Here is a 19,036-nt window from a genome sequence, read left to right on the forward strand (position 1 = left end):
GGCTATGTTCACATGTCCGTTTGTCTGTCCTGTTTAGCATAGACAGGCATAATGTGTAAATGAACAGAATTATCATCCTGTGCATTTTGGAGTCAAACAGAGCAGAGGGGCCACATTGATTTTTAAATGGGGATCACCTGGTTTCCGTTTGTTGCCTACTTTTAGAACGGAACAAACATTTCAGCATGCCGGACCTGCTTATTTTCAGAACCCCCCCAAAAAACAGGAATGGAAAGCTGACTGACGCCATAAGTCAATGGGCCCGCTCTTCTTTCATCTGGCACAGAAACACATAGGATACAAATTCTTTGCATCTGTTACGTTTGCTCTAAACTGAGGAGACAAACTAAAGGTGAGCGGACATGTGAAAGTAGTCTTAACAATGTGATATGATAACTTGACCATCAATCACAACGGGCAACTTTCTTATTGGCATCACTGCAGTCAGTAGTGCTATAATTTAGGCTACTTTCATAAGAGTAGCACATTTGGAGTGGGTAAAGTTTTATAGTTTGCGAGTTGATAAATTATGATCTTTTACAGTCCCGTTATATGTTATCCACCCTTCAGAATATTTTTGCCCACATTGTGCATGTTTAGAACACATCCCAGTTTCCTAAATTGCCTCCCAGAACCATTCTGCAGTTATTTATAGGGTTTAGGCTCTGGCTGAACATTGTTTTTTAAGACATGACAATAACATTATGTCTATGTGCTCCAACTTATTGAAACTGCAGTCTGTTTTATCCAGCTCCTACTTTCTGCTAGGTATTGCATTTTTATTATTATTCTAGCACCATTAATTCCATGGCGCTTTACATGTGAAAAGGGGCATACATAATAAAAACAAGTACAATAATGTTAAACAAAGCGAGTCACCGCTAAAGATAACAGAACTACACTGGGCATCTCGTCTTTACAGTTTGTTAGGGCTGGGACGGTGCAAACATTTTTTTTTTTTTATTTTCCTGGAGTACCCCTTTAAGCATGCATGCTAAACCTTTTGTTGTCCTGGAACAAACAAACAAAAAGATAAACAAAAGTTTAGTAAATACAAGCATGCATGTTTACTAGTTTTCACCCTCTATCTCCTGTATTATTGATTTTGATCTGTTAATGTTTGCGGCTGTTCCTTTTCTCACTTCTTATACCATTGAACATTTTGCAATATGTTCAGGGGTAATACATTAGTAATGCTCATTATCTTTTCTTCAGTTCCCACTGGTATCTCGTAGTAATATGTTTTCCCTGGCTGGAAAATACAATTTATGAAGACCGAAAGGAACCCAGTGCCTTTCAGGATACTAAAAAAAGAGACGATTCTGGTAGTGGGTCAGTCATTATATTCAATGACTGTTTGTCAAAGAAAGAGGAAATTATTGGAGGAGGAAGCAACAGCGAGTCTGAAGGTATGTCTGCTTTTTATTATTTGTCCGCTGATAGCTGCCTGTGCTACTTGATAAGTTTTTGGAACAGTGTTTGTTCACTTCAAGATTTTTAACCTCATGCCAACATCTGATGTACTGGTACATCATAACTGGAGTATCAGTCTTTGATGCAAGCTCAGAAACTGACAGCTTGCCTCATTGCCAGCAGATAATGGCTGTGATGCAAAACCAGGATCTGCCTCTAACAGCAGTGGCTGGAGCCAAGTTCAACCCACAGCTGTTAACCATTTAATTTAACCACTTAAATGCCACTGTCAATTTCTGATGGGCATTTTAAGCATGCAAACTCTGGGGACGGTACACACCAATTAACATACCTGTTGGCAAACCACAGTGTGCAGAATGATTGCTATGACAGGCTGGGATCTGCTGTAGCCCCCCATGCCGGTCATGACTGTGAATCCTATCAAAAGGAGCCTGTGGCAGGCAATTAAAAGATCATGATAGTTATTATCTACTATCATATTATGGTATTGGCTCAACATTGCAGGAAAATGCAATAACAGGCGATCAAAACATTGTATCTATCCCAAAATGGTATTACGGTAATAAAAATGTCAGCTCGGTATGTAAAGAATAAGCCATCACACAGCCTCATATTCTAAAAGTGGAGACGCAACAGGAAAATGGCCTCATTTTTCTTTCTTTTTTTTTTTTTTAAGAAATTTAGCTTTTTTTCACCACTTAGGCTGCTTTCTCACATCTGGCTTTTTGAATCCAGCACGATGCAGCGAAATTTGGAACAACCGGATCCGGTTTTGTCCCATAGAGTTGTATTGTCACCGCACCGTGCCGGATGGGTATGCGGCGCATCCGGTTTTTGCCGGATACGGCAAGAATTAGCCGTCCAGCGTCTGCAAAAACGTTCGCTGCAACATTTTTTGACAGCGCCGGACCGTTTTTTCTCACAGCGCATGCGCGAACACTGTGAGTCTTGCGCTGCTCTTTTAAATGTGGGCGCCACCGTATCCGGCCACACAGGCATCCGGTGTCTCCGGCACATCCCGGATCCGCCCCTACGGCTTTTCGCCGCACTGCGCCGGATTCAAAAAGCCGGATGTATGAAAGCAGCCTAAAGAAGAAGTTATACATGTTTGGTATCTGGGAACTCGTCATCACCTGGAGAATCATAATGTCAGTTCAGGTTTAGCATTTAGTGAACATTTAAAAAAAAAAAAAAATTGTGGAATTGCAATTTTTTTTGCAATTTCACCACACTTGGAATTTTTTTTCTCATTTTCTAGTACACTACAGTGGGAATGGAAAGCATTTAGACCCCTTTAAATTTTTCACTCTTTGTTTCATTGCAGCCATTTGGTAAATTCAAAAAAGTTCATTTTTTTTCATTAATGTACACTCTGCACCCCATCTTGACTGAAAAAAAAACAGAAATGTAGAAATGTTTGCAAATTTATTAAAAAAGAAAAACTGAAATATCACATGGTCATAAGTATTCAGACCTTTTGCTCATTATTGAATAGAAGCGCCCTTTTGAGCTAGTACACCCATGAGTCTTCTTAGGAATGATGCAACAAGTTTTTCAAAACACCTGGATTTAGAGATCCTCTGCCATTCTTTCTTGCAGATCCTCTCCAGTTCTATCAGGTTGGATGATGATCGTTGGTGGACACCAATTTTCAGGTCTCTCCAGAGATGCTCAATTGGGTGTAGATCAGGGCTCTGGCTGGGCCAGTCAAGAATGGTCACAGAGTTGTTCTGAAGCCACTGCTTTGTTATTTTAGCTGTGTGCTTAGGCTCATTGCCTTGTTGGAAGGTGAACCTTCAGCCAAGTCTGAGGTCCATAGCACTCTGGAAGAGGTTTTCATCCAGGATATCTCTGTACTTAGCCGCATTAATATTTCCTTCAATTGCAACCAGTTGTCCTGTCCCTGCAGCTGAAAAACACCCCCATAGCATGATGCTGCCACCACCATGTTTCACTGTTGGTGTTGTATTGGGCAGGTGATGAGCAATGCCTGGTTTTCTCCACACATACCGCTTAGAATTATCAACAAAAAGTTCTATCTTTGTCTCATCAGACTAGAGAATCTTATTTCTCATAGTCTGGGAGTCCTTCATGTTTTTTTTTTTTTTTTTTAGCAAACTCTATGCAGGCTTTCATATATCTGGCACTGAGGAGAGGCTTCCGTCAGGCCACTCTGCCATAAAGGCCCCACTGGTGGAGGGCTGTAGTGATAGTTGACTTTGTTGAACCTTCTCTCAGCTCCCTACTGGATCTGTGGAGCTCAACCACAGTGATCTTGGGGTTCTTTTTTTACCTCTCTCACCAAGGCTCTTCTGCCACAATTGCTCTGTTTTTTTTATTGTACGCACTTGGGATTATATATTATAACTTAATTTCATATTATCTATGGGTTATTTGTACCCTTTACATTGATATTGGATTCACCAAGAAGAAGACAGGTAGCACTCACCAATCTTTTGAAGAGTAAGCATCCCAGCCATGATGTTTTAAACATTTGCCAATAAAGAGCAGAACTTCTTCACAAGATCGGTGAGTGCTATCTGTCGTCTTCTTGGTGAATCTGATTACGCTGTGATTTCTTGGAAAAGCACCCGTGATCATGAGGCAAAGCCTGCAACATGGTGTGATACCGACGGCATACACTTTCAGCGGTTCCGGCGGTGCCGTCCAACTTTCCTTCTGATACATTACTTTGATATACTGACACTTCTATTTTTGTTTTGTTATCATTCTACCCATAGTGCTAGGTTTCTGTGCTGTTTCTCTCCCTCTATATGGAGGTTGTAGCCCTATTTTACATATTTACTTAATTTAAATTGATTATCATTTAATATTGTATTTTTAACTTTACACTGGTTGGAATCACTTCTTGTCTGGTGGTACTGGTACCACAACAGATACCCTGTTTTTGTATATTGATTGAAGTGTCTAGCAACTAACTACTTTTTTGGACACATAGATATTCTCCTTTTGCTCCTGTTGCAATCCGTGTCGGATGAATGCCCATGTCTTATGGCTGAAAATAATGATTTGCTACATTATATGGACAGCCAAATATCTCATATCATCTTCATGACCTGAAGAATCATATTCACAAGTCATTTTTACTAAACAATGAATACCATAACAATCAAACCCAACAAGAAATTATGGAATTTAGGGTTTTTTTTTTTTTTTTTTGCAATATCACGGCACTTGGAATTTTTTCCTGTTTTTCAGTGTACTATGTGGTAAAATAAATGGTGCTATTTAAAACAACAACTTGTCTTGCAGAAAAAGAAAAAAAAAATGTTATGGCTTTTTCAATCTAAAAAATTATTATGGATTTTGGAAGAAGAGGTGGAAAGAACAAAAATAGAAAATTGCCATGTCAGGAAAGGGTTAATATGTTTTGGCAAATATACCGTCATGATATGATTGTATTAAAATTATTTCTATTCTTTGAGCAGCTACTGTTTACTGTACATACTGTCTCATTATAGACACTATCACATGCTACCAATATCTTTGATGAAATAACCCTTTTAAGCCATTTGTAATGACTGATATTAAGAGTGATCCGAGAAAGCAGCTCCCGTCTCTCTGCCTGTTTGTTAAGGCAAATATACCTTGCAGTAGTTGACAAAATGCTGCTTAATATGTAATTTTCTTATGTTTTAGATTCTACAAGTTCGGGACCAAGCTGCGACCCTAAACATTCTGTAAGTTTATCTTGTTTTTACAGTCTTTCCAAATTCAGCAAATGAAATAAGGGTTAACCCCTTCCTGACATCAGACGTACTATCCCGTCCATGGGACCCGGGCCCCTATGCCCATGGACGGGATAGTACGTCTACCGCGATCAGCGGCGCCCACGTGGTGAGCGCCGATGATCGCGGCCGGGTGTCAGCTGATAATCACAGCTGACACCCGGCACTATGTGTCAGGGGCGGTCACGGACCGCGCCCCGACACGTTAACCCCTTGCACACCGCGATCAAACATGATCGCGGTGTACCGGGGATTAAAGGGAAGCATCGGCAGGGAGGGGTCTCCCTCCGTGCTTCCCTGAGCCCCCCACGGCAGCGCAATGTGCAGCGCTGCTGCGGGGGGCTCTTTCCCTACAGGCCCCCGAATCCAAGATGGCGACGGGGGCCTGTAGGGAGCTGACTTCCTCAGTGCCTGCAAAGCGCAGGCATGGGGAAGTCTGCAGAACTGCCTGTGACAGATTGCTGATCTGTCACAGTGATCTGTGATGTGACAGATCAGCGATCTGTCACAGGACAGTGATGTCCCACCTGGGACTATGTAATAAAGTTAGGAAAAAAACAAAATATTCCCCCAATAAATCCATTTTTTTTAAATAAAAAAAAAAAACAATTAAAGTACACATATTAGGTATCGCCGCGTCCGCAACGACCTGCCCTATAAAACTATCCCATTAGTTAACCCCTTTAGCGAACCCCTTAAAAAATAAAAATAAAAAACGAAGCAAAAAATAATGATTTATTATCATACCGCCAAACAAAAAGTGCAATAACGCGCGATCAAAAAGACGCATATAAATAGCCATGGTACCGCTGAAAACGTCATCTTGTCCCGCAAAAAACGAGCCGCCATACAGCATCGTCAGCGAAAAAATAAAAAAGTTATAGCTTGCAGAATAAAGCGATACATAAATAATTATTTTTTATATAAAATAGTTTTCATTGCATAAAACATAAAAAAACGACCTAAATGAGGTATCGCTGTAACCGTACTGACCCGAAGAATAAAACCGCTTTATCAATTTTACCGCACGCGGAACGGTGTAAACGCACCCCCCCAAAAGATATTCATGAAACACTGGTTTTTGTTCATTCTGCGTCCCAAAAATCGGAATAAAAAGCGATCAAAAAATGTCACGTCCCACAAAAAATAAGACCTCATATGACTCAGTGAGTCAAAATACGGAAAAATTATAGCTCTCAATATGTGGTGATGCAAAAACTATTTTTACAATAAAAAGCGTCTTTTAGCGTGCGACAGCCGCCAAAAATAAATACCGCCATAAATAGTAAATCAAACCCCCGTTATCACCCCCTTAGTAAGGGAAAAATAATAAAATTAAAAGAAAATGTATTTATTTCCATTTTCCCATTAGGGTTAGGGCTAGGGCTGAGATTAGGGTTAGGGGTGTGTTGGCGTTAGGGTTGGAGTTAGAATTGGGGGTTTCCACTGTTTGGGCACATCAGGGGCTCGCCAAATGCAACATGGCGTCTGATCTCAGTTCCAGCCAATTCTGAGTTGAAAAAGTCAAATGGTGCTCCTTCCCTTCCAAGCTCTGCCATGCGCCCAAACAGTGTTTTACCCCCACATGTAGGGTATTAGCCTTCTCAGGACAAATTGCAAAACAACTTTTGGGGTCCAATTTCTCCTGTTACCGTTAGGAAAATAAAAAATTGGGGGCAAAAATATCATTTTTGTGGAAAAAAATGATTTTTTTTATTTTCACGCCCGGGCGTTATAAACTTCTGTGAAGCACTTGGGGGTTCAAAGTGCTCACCACACATCCAGTCTGCATTCCAAAACGTCACTACTTCCCTTCCGAGCCCCGACGTGTGCCCATACAGTAGTTTTCTCCCACAAATGGGGTGTCAGCGTACTCAGGACAAATTGGACAACAACTTTTGGGGTCCAATTTCTCCTGTTACCCTTGGGAAAATAAAAAAATTGGGGACTAATTGATCATGTTTGTGGAAAAAATATGATTTTTTTATTTTCATGCCCCGGCATTATAAACTTCTGTGAAGCCCTTGGGGGTTCAAAGTGCTAACCACACATCTAGATAAGTTCCTTAGGGGGTCAAGTTTCCAAAATGGGGTCATTTGTTGGGGGTTTCCACTGTTTAGGTACAATAGGGGCTCTCCAGAGGCAACATGACACCCGCAGACCATTCCATCAAAGTCTGCATTCCAAAATGTCACTACTTCCCTTCCGAACCCCGACGTGTGCCCATACAGTAGTTTTCTCCCACAAATGGGGTATCCGTGTACTCAGGACAAATTGGACAACAACTTTTGGGGTCCAATTTCTCCTGGTACCCTTGGGAAAATAAAAAAATTGGTGACTAAAAGATCATGTTTGTGGAAAAAATACGAAAATAGTGGTTTACCCCAACATGTGGGGTATCAGCGTACTCAGGACAAATGGCACAATAACTTTTAGGGTCCTGTTACCCTTGGGAAAATAAAAATTGGGGGTGAAAAGATCATTTTTGTGGAAAAAATATGATTTTTAAATTGTACCGCTGTACGTTATAAACTTCTGTGAAGCCCTTTTGGGTTCCAAGTTCTCACCACATATCTAGATAGGGTCTAGTTTCCAAAATGGGGTCACTTGTGGGGGGTTTCCACTGTTTAGGTACATCAGGGGCTCTTCAAACGTGACATGGCGTCCGATCTGAATTCCATCCAATTTTGCATTGAAAAAGTCAAACGGCGCTCCTTCCCTTCTGAGCTCTGACATGCGCCGAAACAGTGGTTCCCCCCAACATATCAGGTATCAGCGTACTCAGGACAAATTGCACAATAACTTTTCCAGTCCAATTTCTCCTGTTACCCTTGGTAAAATAAAAAAAATTGAACCTGAAGTATTTTTTTTGTGAAAAAAAGTTACATATTAATTTTTTTTAAAATATTCAAAAAATTCCTGTGACGCAACTAAAGGGTTAATAAACTTCTTGAATGTGGTTTTGAGCACCTTAAGGGGTGCAGTTTTTAGAATGGTGTCACTTTTGGGTATTTTCTATCATATAGACCCCTCAAAGTGGCTTCAAATGTGATGTGGTCCGTAAAAATAAAATGATGTTGCAAAAATGAGAAATCGCTGGTCAATTTTTAACCCTTATAACTTCCTAACAAAAAAAATTTTGGTTCCAAAATTGTGCTGATGTAAAGTAAACATGTGGGAAATGTTACTTTGAAGTTTTTTGTGTGCCATATCTCTGTGAATTAAGGGCATAAAAATTCAAATTTGGAAAATTGCGAAATTTTCGCCAAATTTCCATTTTTTTCACAAATAAACGCAAGTTATTTGAATGAAGTTTTACCACTAACATGAAGTACAATATGTCGCGAGAAAACAATGTCAGAATCACCGGGATCCATAGAAGCGTTCCAGAGTTATGACCTCATAAAGGGACAGTGGTCAGAATTGTAAAAATTGGCCCAGTCATGAGCATGCAAACCACCCTTGGGGGTGAAGGGGTTAATATTCAGCAAGTTTTATTGAATGCCACTGCACGACCACATTTACATTACTACTATATGACCTGATGGAAGTATGTATGCATGTCATATTGTAAGTTCATGATTGTGGATAGTTCTGAAGAAGGTTTGGTATACTGAACAGGTTATTCCCACAATCCCATGTTAATTCACACAGCACAATAAATGCATACTTATTCATAACATAGAGACTAAACCCAACATAAACTTTTTTGTTGTAAGTTTGTGTCTTTCCTCCTGCTCCTCTGTACATCCAGCTGCACATGGTAGAACGGATGGTCCTATTCTTATCTGCTCATACTACATTTCCCAACAGCCCTTACTTCTCAGTGCTGCATACCCCCCTTTTGTGTGCTTCTGACAAGCCCCAAATTTCTGAGTTATCATCAAGATAATCTAAGTGTAGAATTCATCTTATTCTTCTGTGCACTCTCTGCAGTACCCTGCTTACCCATTTTACTCTTTTGCTACCTACATCAGTACATCTGCAGTGTGGTGTTACATCATTGTTAGCTGGTTCTAGTAGAGCTCATCTCTCCTCCACAACAGTAGTGAAGAGCCGAAATTAATTGTTTGTTGCCTACTGCTGTAAGATCAGTGTTGCAAAACTACAAATGCTGCTGCATTAATCCATATGGCAGACGATAACCTGTCATATGTATCAACAGAGCAGAGCACTGTTTTGTTTTGTTTTTGTTTTTTGTTTTTTTTTTAAGCAGCAGGCAACAAGCACAACTCATCTAATCTTTGCCCCTGTATACAGAATCCCATCCTACAGTATATCTTTCCTTTCAGACCCTGTATACAGACCCATCCTGCAGTATACCCTCTCAGCCCCTCTGTACACAGCCCCATTCTGCAGTAGATTGTGCAGTATAGCTCACCTTTCATCTCCTCTACACAGAGACCCATACTGGAAGTGCTTTCCATTTTCATAGAAGCTCGGTTCTAGACAAGTCCCAAAGCACAGCTATGCTGTCAGGTTACCCGCTTAGAGGTACTGCTCTGTGCAGATTGACCGAGGCCACTGGAACTATACCAGAAGGTTTTCAATGGCAACTGGAGAATCAATGGAGCCTAGAGGAAAATACTTTGGGCAGAGGCGTATCTAGGCTCTCTGGCACCCGGGGCAAGAATTCGGTTCGGCCCCCCCAAGTACATATGCGACTTGCACACTTAGCCATGTACCCACGAGCTGCTCCTCCTAATGCTCTCAATGTTCGGTGAAAAACTGAGAGAAGCAGGAAGAGAAGCTCGTTGTCAAGTATGAAAATCGCATATGAGTGAAGTGTCCATGTGATGACTACTGGAACCTGCAGCGCTGAATCCTGACATTGCAGCTTCTGAATTCTCACAACGAATGCACTGCACACATTTAGGATTCTCCCTTGCCGATGTACAGTCATGTCAGCACAAGTATGTGATTTATATACTTCTGGCCACATTCCGACTAGACGTGCCCGGCCTCGCTCCGTTCACTTTCATTGAGTGAGGCCACACACGTCTAGTCAGCATGTGACCGTATGTATGTAAATTACCGGCATGAGAGAATCCTAACAGCATGCAGTGAGCACTGTGAGAATTCAGAAGTCTGCAGTCACATAGAATGACTGCAGACTCCGTACAAACCTGGACAACCCCTTTAATGTTCCTAACAAATAAAAACATGAGAATTAGTCAGTAGCACAAATAATATTTACATCCAGGTACCTTATAGATGACGTCGTCTCTGCAGTCAGTCTCCTTTTCTTCTAGACCCCATGATGAGTTTTCTCATCCACATCTCGTCTCTGTAGACGTCCATCTTCGGTCTTCTGCAGCAAATCTCCACACGATGCCCTTAAAGATAGAAGTGTCATTATAATGCTCCTAAATAAAAATATCTGCAATATTCTGTCACCTCACACTATTCCCCTCCCTCCTCATACTGTCCCCTCTAGCATCCCACCTGTTCACCATACTGTCTCCTCATATATTTACCCCCTCACTCTCTATACTGTCTGCTCACACATATCCCCGACTCCCCATACTGTGTCCACTTACATTAACCCATTCGCTCCCCATACTGTCTGCACCAATCCCCCATACTGTTTCCTCATACATACTCTTTATTTTGTGTCCTCAAATCTCCCCACACATTAAATTCCCCCATCCCCAATCCCCCACATACATTAAGTACCCCCATCCCCATTCCAAATCCCCCCACACATTAACCCAATCCCCACTCATTAACCCCCATCATCACTCCAAATCCCCCCACACATTAACCCCAAACCCACTCATTAACGCCCCCATACATTAACCCCATCCCCATTCATTAACCCCCGCACACATTAACCCAATCCCCACTCATTAACCCCATCACCACTCCAAATCCCCCCACACATTAAATAACCATCTGCACTCCAAATACCCCCACACATTAACCCCCTTCCCCATTCATTAACCCCCACACACATTAACCCAATCCCCACTCATTAACCCCCGCACACATTAACCCAATCCCCATTCATTAACCCCCGCACACATTAACCCAATCCCCACTCATTAACCCCCATCCCCACTCTAAATCCCCCCACACATTAACCCCATGATATCCCCACTCATTAACCCCCATCCCCACTCTAAATACCCCCACACATTAACCGCCATCCCCTCTACAAATACCCCCCCATCTCCCATCTTCGGTGGTTCTTCAGCTCCACAGTGGAGCACACTTACCACCAGCGTTTGCTTTGGGCGCCGGGGAGTGACGTCAGCAGCGTGATCACATGACATGATCACGCTGCTGACGTCGCTCTGGCCCGGCGGTCAGAGCTTCAATTGTACAGGCGTCTGTATAGACGCCAGTACAATTGCTCCCTGGGAGCCGGCACGCGCTCCTTCTCTGCGCCGGCTGTCAGCTTGACAGCTGACACAGAGAACCGCCGACTCTCAGGCGGGGGGCGGCAGAACGCAGCCGCCAGGGAGGACACTGCGGACCGCTGCATTAGGCGGCCCGACTGCGCCCCCCTGCTGGCTGCGCCCGGGGCAACTGCCCTGGCTGCCCCCCCCCCCTAGATACGCCACTGACTTTGGGGGTGATATGTTCAAATTGTTGCACATTATAAAAATCAGTTACATCAATACAACTGAGTATATGTATGTTTTTTATTCTCAGAAACACAAAGACAAGCACCTTGGTAAAAACTGTAAAAGGTAAAGAATAATTCTGCTAACTTACATATATGTATAGATTATTATATGTACACATATCTCTAAAAAGTTGATTTATTTAACTTTTTTTTTTAATTGCTGTTTTGACCATGTTAAACTAAGCCTTTTTTTTGCCTATGATTCAAAGAGACATGGTTAACAGTAGGAAAGACAAGAAGAGATTCCTGACTTATCTAATCCCCTTTCACCATATGGTGATTACAATTTCAGCTCCTTATGTTCAGAAGTTTATACAGTAATTTATTAGTCCTCTTAAGTGTGATCCTACCTAAATCATGTTTTTTTTTTGTTTTTTTTTTTTGTTCTTCCTCAAGTGTTGTTAAAGGGAACATGTCATGTCATTTGAAGCATCTGAAGTGTCCCCAGTGGTTTGTTAGTTATGCAGTGTGCCTCACTAAGGCCTGTTTCACAATTCAGTTTTCTGGTGTCAGTCACAATGTTTTTTTCCCATAGACTTGTACTATCGACGGATTGTGACGGATGGCCATCCGTTTCGTCCGTCATGCGTCGGATCTGTCTGAAAATAGGTGTCCGTCGGCCAGAAACAAAGTACATAGGAACGTTTTTTGTCTCCGCCAAAAAAGCTGACAGTGCTGTCCGTCGTCTGCTAGAATGGACGCCTATGGGCGTCCGTTGCTGTCCGTCATATGACAAAATCCTTCAGCGGATTCTGGTTTTTCAAACTGATCATGCCCAGAACAATTTCTCTTCATTTAATCTTCATTTAATTTAACCCCAAAAGCTGTTGTGGCGCTAAAAAAATTCTCTCTCTCTCTCTCTCTCTCTCTCTCATTCTCTCTCTCATTCTCTCTCTCACGCATTCTCTCTCATTCTTTCTCTGTCATTCTCTCTCTTTCTCATTCTCTCATTCTCTCGCTCTCATTCTCTCGCTCTCATTCTCTCTCTCTCATTCTCTCGCTCTCATTCTCTCGCTCTCATTCTCTCGCTCTCATTCTCTCGCTCTCATATTCTCTCGCTCTCATATTCTCTCTCTCATTCTTTCTCTCTCTCTCATTCTTTCTCTCTCTCTCATTCTTTCTCTCTCTCTCATTCTTTCTCTCTCTCTCATTCTTTCTCTCTCTCTCATTCTTTCTCTCTCTCTCATTCTTTCTCTCTCTCTCATTCTTTCTCTCTCTCTCATTCTTTCTCTCATTCTCTCTCTCTCATTCTTTCTCTCTCTCTCATTCTCTCATTCTTTCTCTCTCTCTCATTCTCTCGCTCTCTCATTCTCTCGCTCTCTCATTCTCTCGCTCTCTCTCATTCTCTCGCTCTCTCTCATTCTCTCGCTCTCTCTCATTCTCTCGCTCTCTCTCATTCTCTCGCTCTCTCTCATTCTCTCGCTCTCTCTCATTCTCTCACTCTCTCTCATTCTCTCGCTCTCTCTCATTCTCTCGCTCTTTCTCATTCTCTCGCTCTCTCTCATTCTCTCGCTCTCTCTCATTCTCTCGCTCTCTCTCATTCTCTCGCTCTCTCTCATTCTCTCGCTCTCTCATTCTCTCGCTCTCTCTCATTCTCTCTCATTCTCATTCTCTCATTCTCTCGCTCTCATTCTCGCTCTCATTCTCTCTCTCTCATTCTCTCACTAATTCTCATTCTTTCTCTCTCGCTCATTCTTTCTTTCTCATTCTCTTTCTTTCTCATTCTCTCGCTCTCATTCTCTCTCGCGCGCTCTCATTCTCTCTCGCGCGCTCTCATTCTCTCTCGCGCGCTCTCATTCTCTCTCGCGCGCTCTCATTCTCTCTCGCGCGCTCTCATTCTCTCTCGCGCGCTCTCATTCTCTCTCGCGCGCTCTCATTCTCTCTCGCGCGCTCTCATTCTCTCTCGCGCGCTCTCATTCTCTCTCGCGCGCTCTCATTCTCTCTCGCGCGCTCTCATTCTCTCTCGCGCGCTCTCATTCTCTCTCGCGCGCTCTCATTCTCTCTCGCGCGCTCTCATTCTCTCTCGCGCGCTCTCATTCTCTCTCGCGCGCTCTCATTCTCTCTCGCGCGCTCTCATTCTCTCTCGCGCGCTCTCATTCTCTCTCGCGCGCTCTCATTCTCTCTCGCGCGCTCTCATTCTCTCTCGCGCGCTCTCATTCTCTCTCGCGCGCTCTCATTCTCTCTCGCGCGCTCTCATTCTCTCTCGCGCTCTCTCATTCTCTCTCGCGCTCTCTCATTCTCTCTCGCGCTCTCTCATTCTCTCTCGCTCTCTCTCTCTCGCGCTCTCTCTCTCTCGCGCTCTCTCATTCTCGCGCTCTCTCATTCTCGCGCTCTCTCATTCTCGCTCTCTCATTCTCGCGCTCTCTCATTCTCGCTCTCGCTCTCTCATTCTCGCTCTCGCTCTCTCATTCTCGCTCTCGCTCTCTCATTCTCGCTCTCGCTCTCTCATTCTCAGTCTCTCATTCTCTCTCTCATTCTCTCTCTCATTCTCTCATTCTCTTTCTCTCATCCTCTCTCTCTCATCCTCTCTCTCTCTCATCCTCTCTCTCTTTCTCATCCAGTACCTTTAAAATACCACCAAATGCTGCTTTGACGGATCCGGTGCATCCGTTTTTTACAATCTGCACCGGATCCGTTTTTTCAACACTTTTACAGATTTTGACTGACGCCAGAAAACTGAAGTGTGAAACAGGCCTAACACGGTTTCCCTTAAAATAGCAGCTGTAATCCTTATAAATAAATCACTTTATATAGTTATATCTCACCTGCTCGTTTAATCATAGAGGTTTGCTGTATTGCCTTCAGTCAGGGTTGTCCCCGTCCACACAATTTGAATTATGTCCCTTTGTTATCGCCGATGTTGCTGTATATCCCAGTTTATTGTATTGTCGCTCTTGTGCAGTGTGTATTGGGGGAGCCATGCTTGCGCATTGTCTATCGGTGTGCCGCGTTCACACAGAAGTTGTTTGTAGTTCCCAGCTTCACTGACTGCGCCTGAGCCGCTGCGTGTCAGTGTCAGTGAAGCTGGGAACTACAAACATCTTTAGTCCCCACTTACGTATTGCACAAGCACAGATGCCCCAATACACAGTGAAAACTATTAAGTACGGGGATTCCGACGCCATTTTATGAAATCTCGGGGACTACCGCAGCCTAGCACCACAGAACACCCCTTTCTACCAGCCCTGGGCCCACTTCTGCCGCTGCCAGCTTCCTTCAGCACTGACTCTGCCTCCTGGCAACCCGGTCCACTGCAGTCCCTCCCCTGGTAAGCTACATTCGGCTTATAAGGCACACCCCCATTTTCTTAAATTTTTTGGGAGGAAAACAGTGTGTCTTATGATATGAAAAAGACTGTATATGTCCATTATTTACCACACTTGATTATGTAGCTTTAAATGGGTGGTCCAAAGGCTGTCATTTTGCTCCTTAACTCCATATCTATTTGATACTATAATATAAGTTATTTTCTAAAAAACTTGTTTAAAAGTTCTCTGCTGTTACCTAACTACACTTTTTAACAGCTATTGTATTTTATTTCCGACAACGGAGCGTACACAGGGGAGACAGCGCGCTGCGCTCATCACAAGGGGGAGATGGCAGGAACAGCACCACCCCTGAAATGAGTGTCACTGATGACACTTCATTTCAGGGAGAGGGCTGTGAAGGTGATGCTTCGTATGAGTATCCCAGCATGCACTGGGATACGCAAACTAATCTTCGTCATACAAGAAGTAGGAAAGAAAATACAATAGCTTTTATACAGTGCAGTTAGGGAGCAGTAGGGAATTTTTAAAGCAAGTATATTAGAAAATAGCTTAGATTATAGCATCAAAAAGGGTGTTAGGAGCAAAATGACTTTGTCTTTGGACCACCCCTACTCGGACAAAGCTTTCTGAATCCGTGTTTCCCCCCTCCCCCAGTAAAAAAAATAACACTTTAACTTGCCTCCGGTGCTGGGTTCTTTACAGCAGTGTCTGCACTTGCTCTCCCAGGATTCGCATGTCATTATGGCACGCAATCACTAAGGCCAATCAGCGCCTGACTTCACTCTCCACTATTTTAGACAAATCAAGATATCCAGGGAAAGTGAGATCAGCTGTAGCTCTTACTTCCACCAGATGTCGATCACATCTGTAGGAGAGGAGCTGATTGGCAGCAGGCGTCACGTGAGAGCCAGTGCCAAGACCGCTGGAATGGTGCTGCCACTGGAGGTGAGTATAAGTGTTATTTTACTGAGGAAAATATAGTGATTCAGTTGGGGTTGTGTAGTGAAAAATCTATTTAAGCCATGCAGATTTGACAACCAGCTGTCTGATTTTTCCATTCTAATGTTTTTTTTTTTTCCACCCATTAACAATGAAGTGGCATCGACTACTGGGACTTCATCTAGAATGGGACTCCAAAATGCCCAAATAGAGTGTAGGCAATTCCTCATATACACAACTGCTCCTTTCATTGCCTATGGCACTGCTGAAAATATTTGAGTATATTGCTCGGCTGTCTGTCAGTCTTTTAGGCAGTTTATGGAGTAGTAGCAGTGTATGCTGCATTTGTGAGCTACAGGAGAGGCACTTGTTAAAGGGAATCTGTCACCCATTTTTAGTGATATCATGTAAAGATATCACCCAATTGTGCATCCCATAAGGGTTCTATTAGGACTTTTGATTCCCCCTGACCCTGCACCTTTGATGCATAAATACCAATACCTTTTTTATCTTGGTGGAGATGTATAGAAATCACTGCGGTCCGGTCCGATGGGCGGGGCTTATTCACCTTCTCCCCCCCCCCCCCTTCCTCGGCTTGCCGAACGTAATCTTCATCTGTGAATACCACAGATGCCATAGTTTTCCGTGCCTGCACAATGAATAGGCCTCCGGCGCTTGCGCAGTATGCTTTGCCCAACTGTGGGAAAGCATATAATCGGTACTGCGCATGCGCCGGTATTTTTCAGCGGGGTCTATGCCCGGAAGTGTGTCACTTTTGAAGGTGCGCCGAACGCAGCATGTTGCATTTCGTCGGGTTCGGCTCACCTTCAAAAGTGCGCAGCGCACGCCAAAATCCTACTAGCGCACGGCCAGCGCACGATCTGCGCACCCTATGCTAAAGATAGGGTGCGCAGATCGCAAGCGTCCATGTGCGATAGTAGGCGGCGATGACCGGATGGGGCGGGCAGGGAGCCGGCAGGGGGCGGGGCTTAGCGGCGCCGTGCGCTGCGTGGAATAAACGCTAGTGTGAAACTAGCCTAAGAGGATTTCAGTGTTCTGGTCCAGCCGCAATGGACGACCGAAGTGGTGATAAGGTGGGAGTAACCCATTGAATGGATTGTAATGTCAGTGTACTTGTGCCATAAGAATGCTGATTTGACATGCAATATATATCTTCCATGCAGACCATGTCTACTCATCTTCGATTCTCTAAAAACTGGATTGGTACAAACTACTGTACAAGTTTTACGAGAGTAAGTGCCTTGAATATTAAATTTTGTTATTTTTCGCTCTAACAATTGTTTTCAAAGCAGGCAGTAGCGCAATACAGTTATACAATTACATGGCCAGAAAACCAGCGATTCCGACAACGATACAACCTGGTAGGGATCGCTGGGGTGTCGCTACATGGTTGCTAGTAAGCTGCCAAATAGGCAGATCTCTTCAACGACGCACCAGCGATTCCGACAACGATACGACCTGCTAAGGATCGCTGGTGCTTTGTCACACAGCAGCTATTCTGAACTATTCGAGCCTGCGTCCCTGAGTTCTGTGATGCCAACAAAGACGATTAAAAAGTGGCCCAGGACATTTGAGCACGATCAGAGATATCCGGTGGGGGGGGTGGTTGTCGCCGCTATGTGTCACCTGTAGCGAGATCACTGTTGCGCCACAAAATCGGTGACGCATCAGCGATCTCGCTATGTGAGACGAGGCCTTTAAACCATTCAGACTGAAGATGTAATGTTGCCAGGCCCTTAAATGAAAACAAGTTATCACCTATGCAAAGGATCAGTGGGTGTCCGACTGCTTGGACCTGTACTGATAAGCAGATCATGGAAATTTTATCCACAACTGGGATCTTTTATTCTCTTTACAAAATGGCACAGCAGGTCAGGCATCCGACCGCCCATCCATTCATTAAAAGCCAAGTGCAGTGTTCAGCAGACTCAAAGGACATGAATGGAGCATATGCATTGCAACATTATTCTAAAAGAGATAGATAAAAGTTCCCAGTTCTTCTCCCAGCGGCAGGACCCTCACCCATCAAGAAGTTATCACCTATCCTGTGGATAGGTGATAGGGGTTGTCCAGTGAAAACAAATTTTTAAAGTGAAGGTCATTGAAACATGTCGGAACATTCCATCAGTCAGTAGGCAATTTTCGGATATCAAAATCTGTTCAAATGAATTCACTTCAGTAAGATGGAATGTGGATTATATTTGCGTCAGTAAGGAACACCTAGGATATCTCCCTCACAATGTCGTAATGACATAACAAAATGTAAACCTTCACAATTGTGTCATTTCTAGATGTGTATCTGTAGCATCTTGTCGGCCACATGTTTCCAACACATTCCTCGTGTCTCCAAGAAAACATTCATGTGTAGGCCGAGCACCCGTAGTCTGGTCCAGTATGCTTCTTGACTTTATGCTGATTGAAAAGTGAAATAACATTTTTCTCCCTTATGCTTCTATGGCTCCCTCGCATGTTCCTCTGTATCCTCTGACGTCTTGTCTCATGTGACAGCCGCAGTCAAACAAAGCCTGCATAGGGCACCTGAGATGAAATACCAGAAATATAAATACTTTTTTTTTTTTTTTTTTTACCTTTACAATCTTTTTTTCATGAGTTGTGGGTTTTATAGCACGTCTGCATCAAAATCTGCAACTAATTATTGTTATTATTATTATTTATTATAGCGCCATTTATTCCATGGCGCTTTACGTGTGAGGAGGGTTATACATAATACAGTAATCTTAAACAATACAAGTCACGACTGGTACAGGATGAGAGAGGACCCTGCCCGCGAGGGCTCACAATCTTGTGTTTGTTTCAGATTTTGACTTTCCTATTAATCTTAATAGGGGAAAATACTTAGTATAAATTGACAGGCTGGGGATTTGAACACCCTACCACAAGTCAGTTTTTTGGGGGGGATTCCTGGATTTTTTTCTACAATGTATGGATGCAATTCAGTAAAAACTATTTTGTTGCAAATGTAATATTCTCTG

The 19,036-nt window shown here is 43.2% G+C and overlaps 1 protein-coding gene across 2 annotated transcripts in view; it reads left to right on the top strand.

Annotated features, from left to right (window-relative positions):
• Positions 1 to 19,036, top strand: part of SENP7 (SUMO specific peptidase 7) — a 126,722-nt gene that overhangs the window by 91,788 nt on the left and 15,898 nt on the right. For both annotated transcript variants that reach the window (XM_073586182.1, XM_073586181.1), the window contains exons 17-20: positions 1,216 to 1,409; positions 5,095 to 5,135; positions 11,841 to 11,878; positions 17,207 to 17,275. In XM_073586182.1, the coding sequence (XP_073442283.1) occupies positions 1,216 to 1,409; positions 5,095 to 5,135; positions 11,841 to 11,878; positions 17,207 to 17,275 (342 nt within the window). The remainder of the gene's footprint in view (positions 1 to 1,215; positions 1,410 to 5,094; positions 5,136 to 11,840; positions 11,879 to 17,206; positions 17,276 to 19,036) is intronic.

This window comes from Dendrobates tinctorius, unplaced genomic scaffold, assembly GCF_039654945.1.
Source record: "Dendrobates tinctorius isolate UK_male_01 unplaced genomic scaffold, ASM3965494v1 ptg000091l, whole genome shotgun sequence".
In the NCBI taxonomy this organism is placed as follows: domain Eukaryota; kingdom Metazoa; phylum Chordata; class Amphibia; order Anura; family Dendrobatidae; genus Dendrobates; species Dendrobates tinctorius.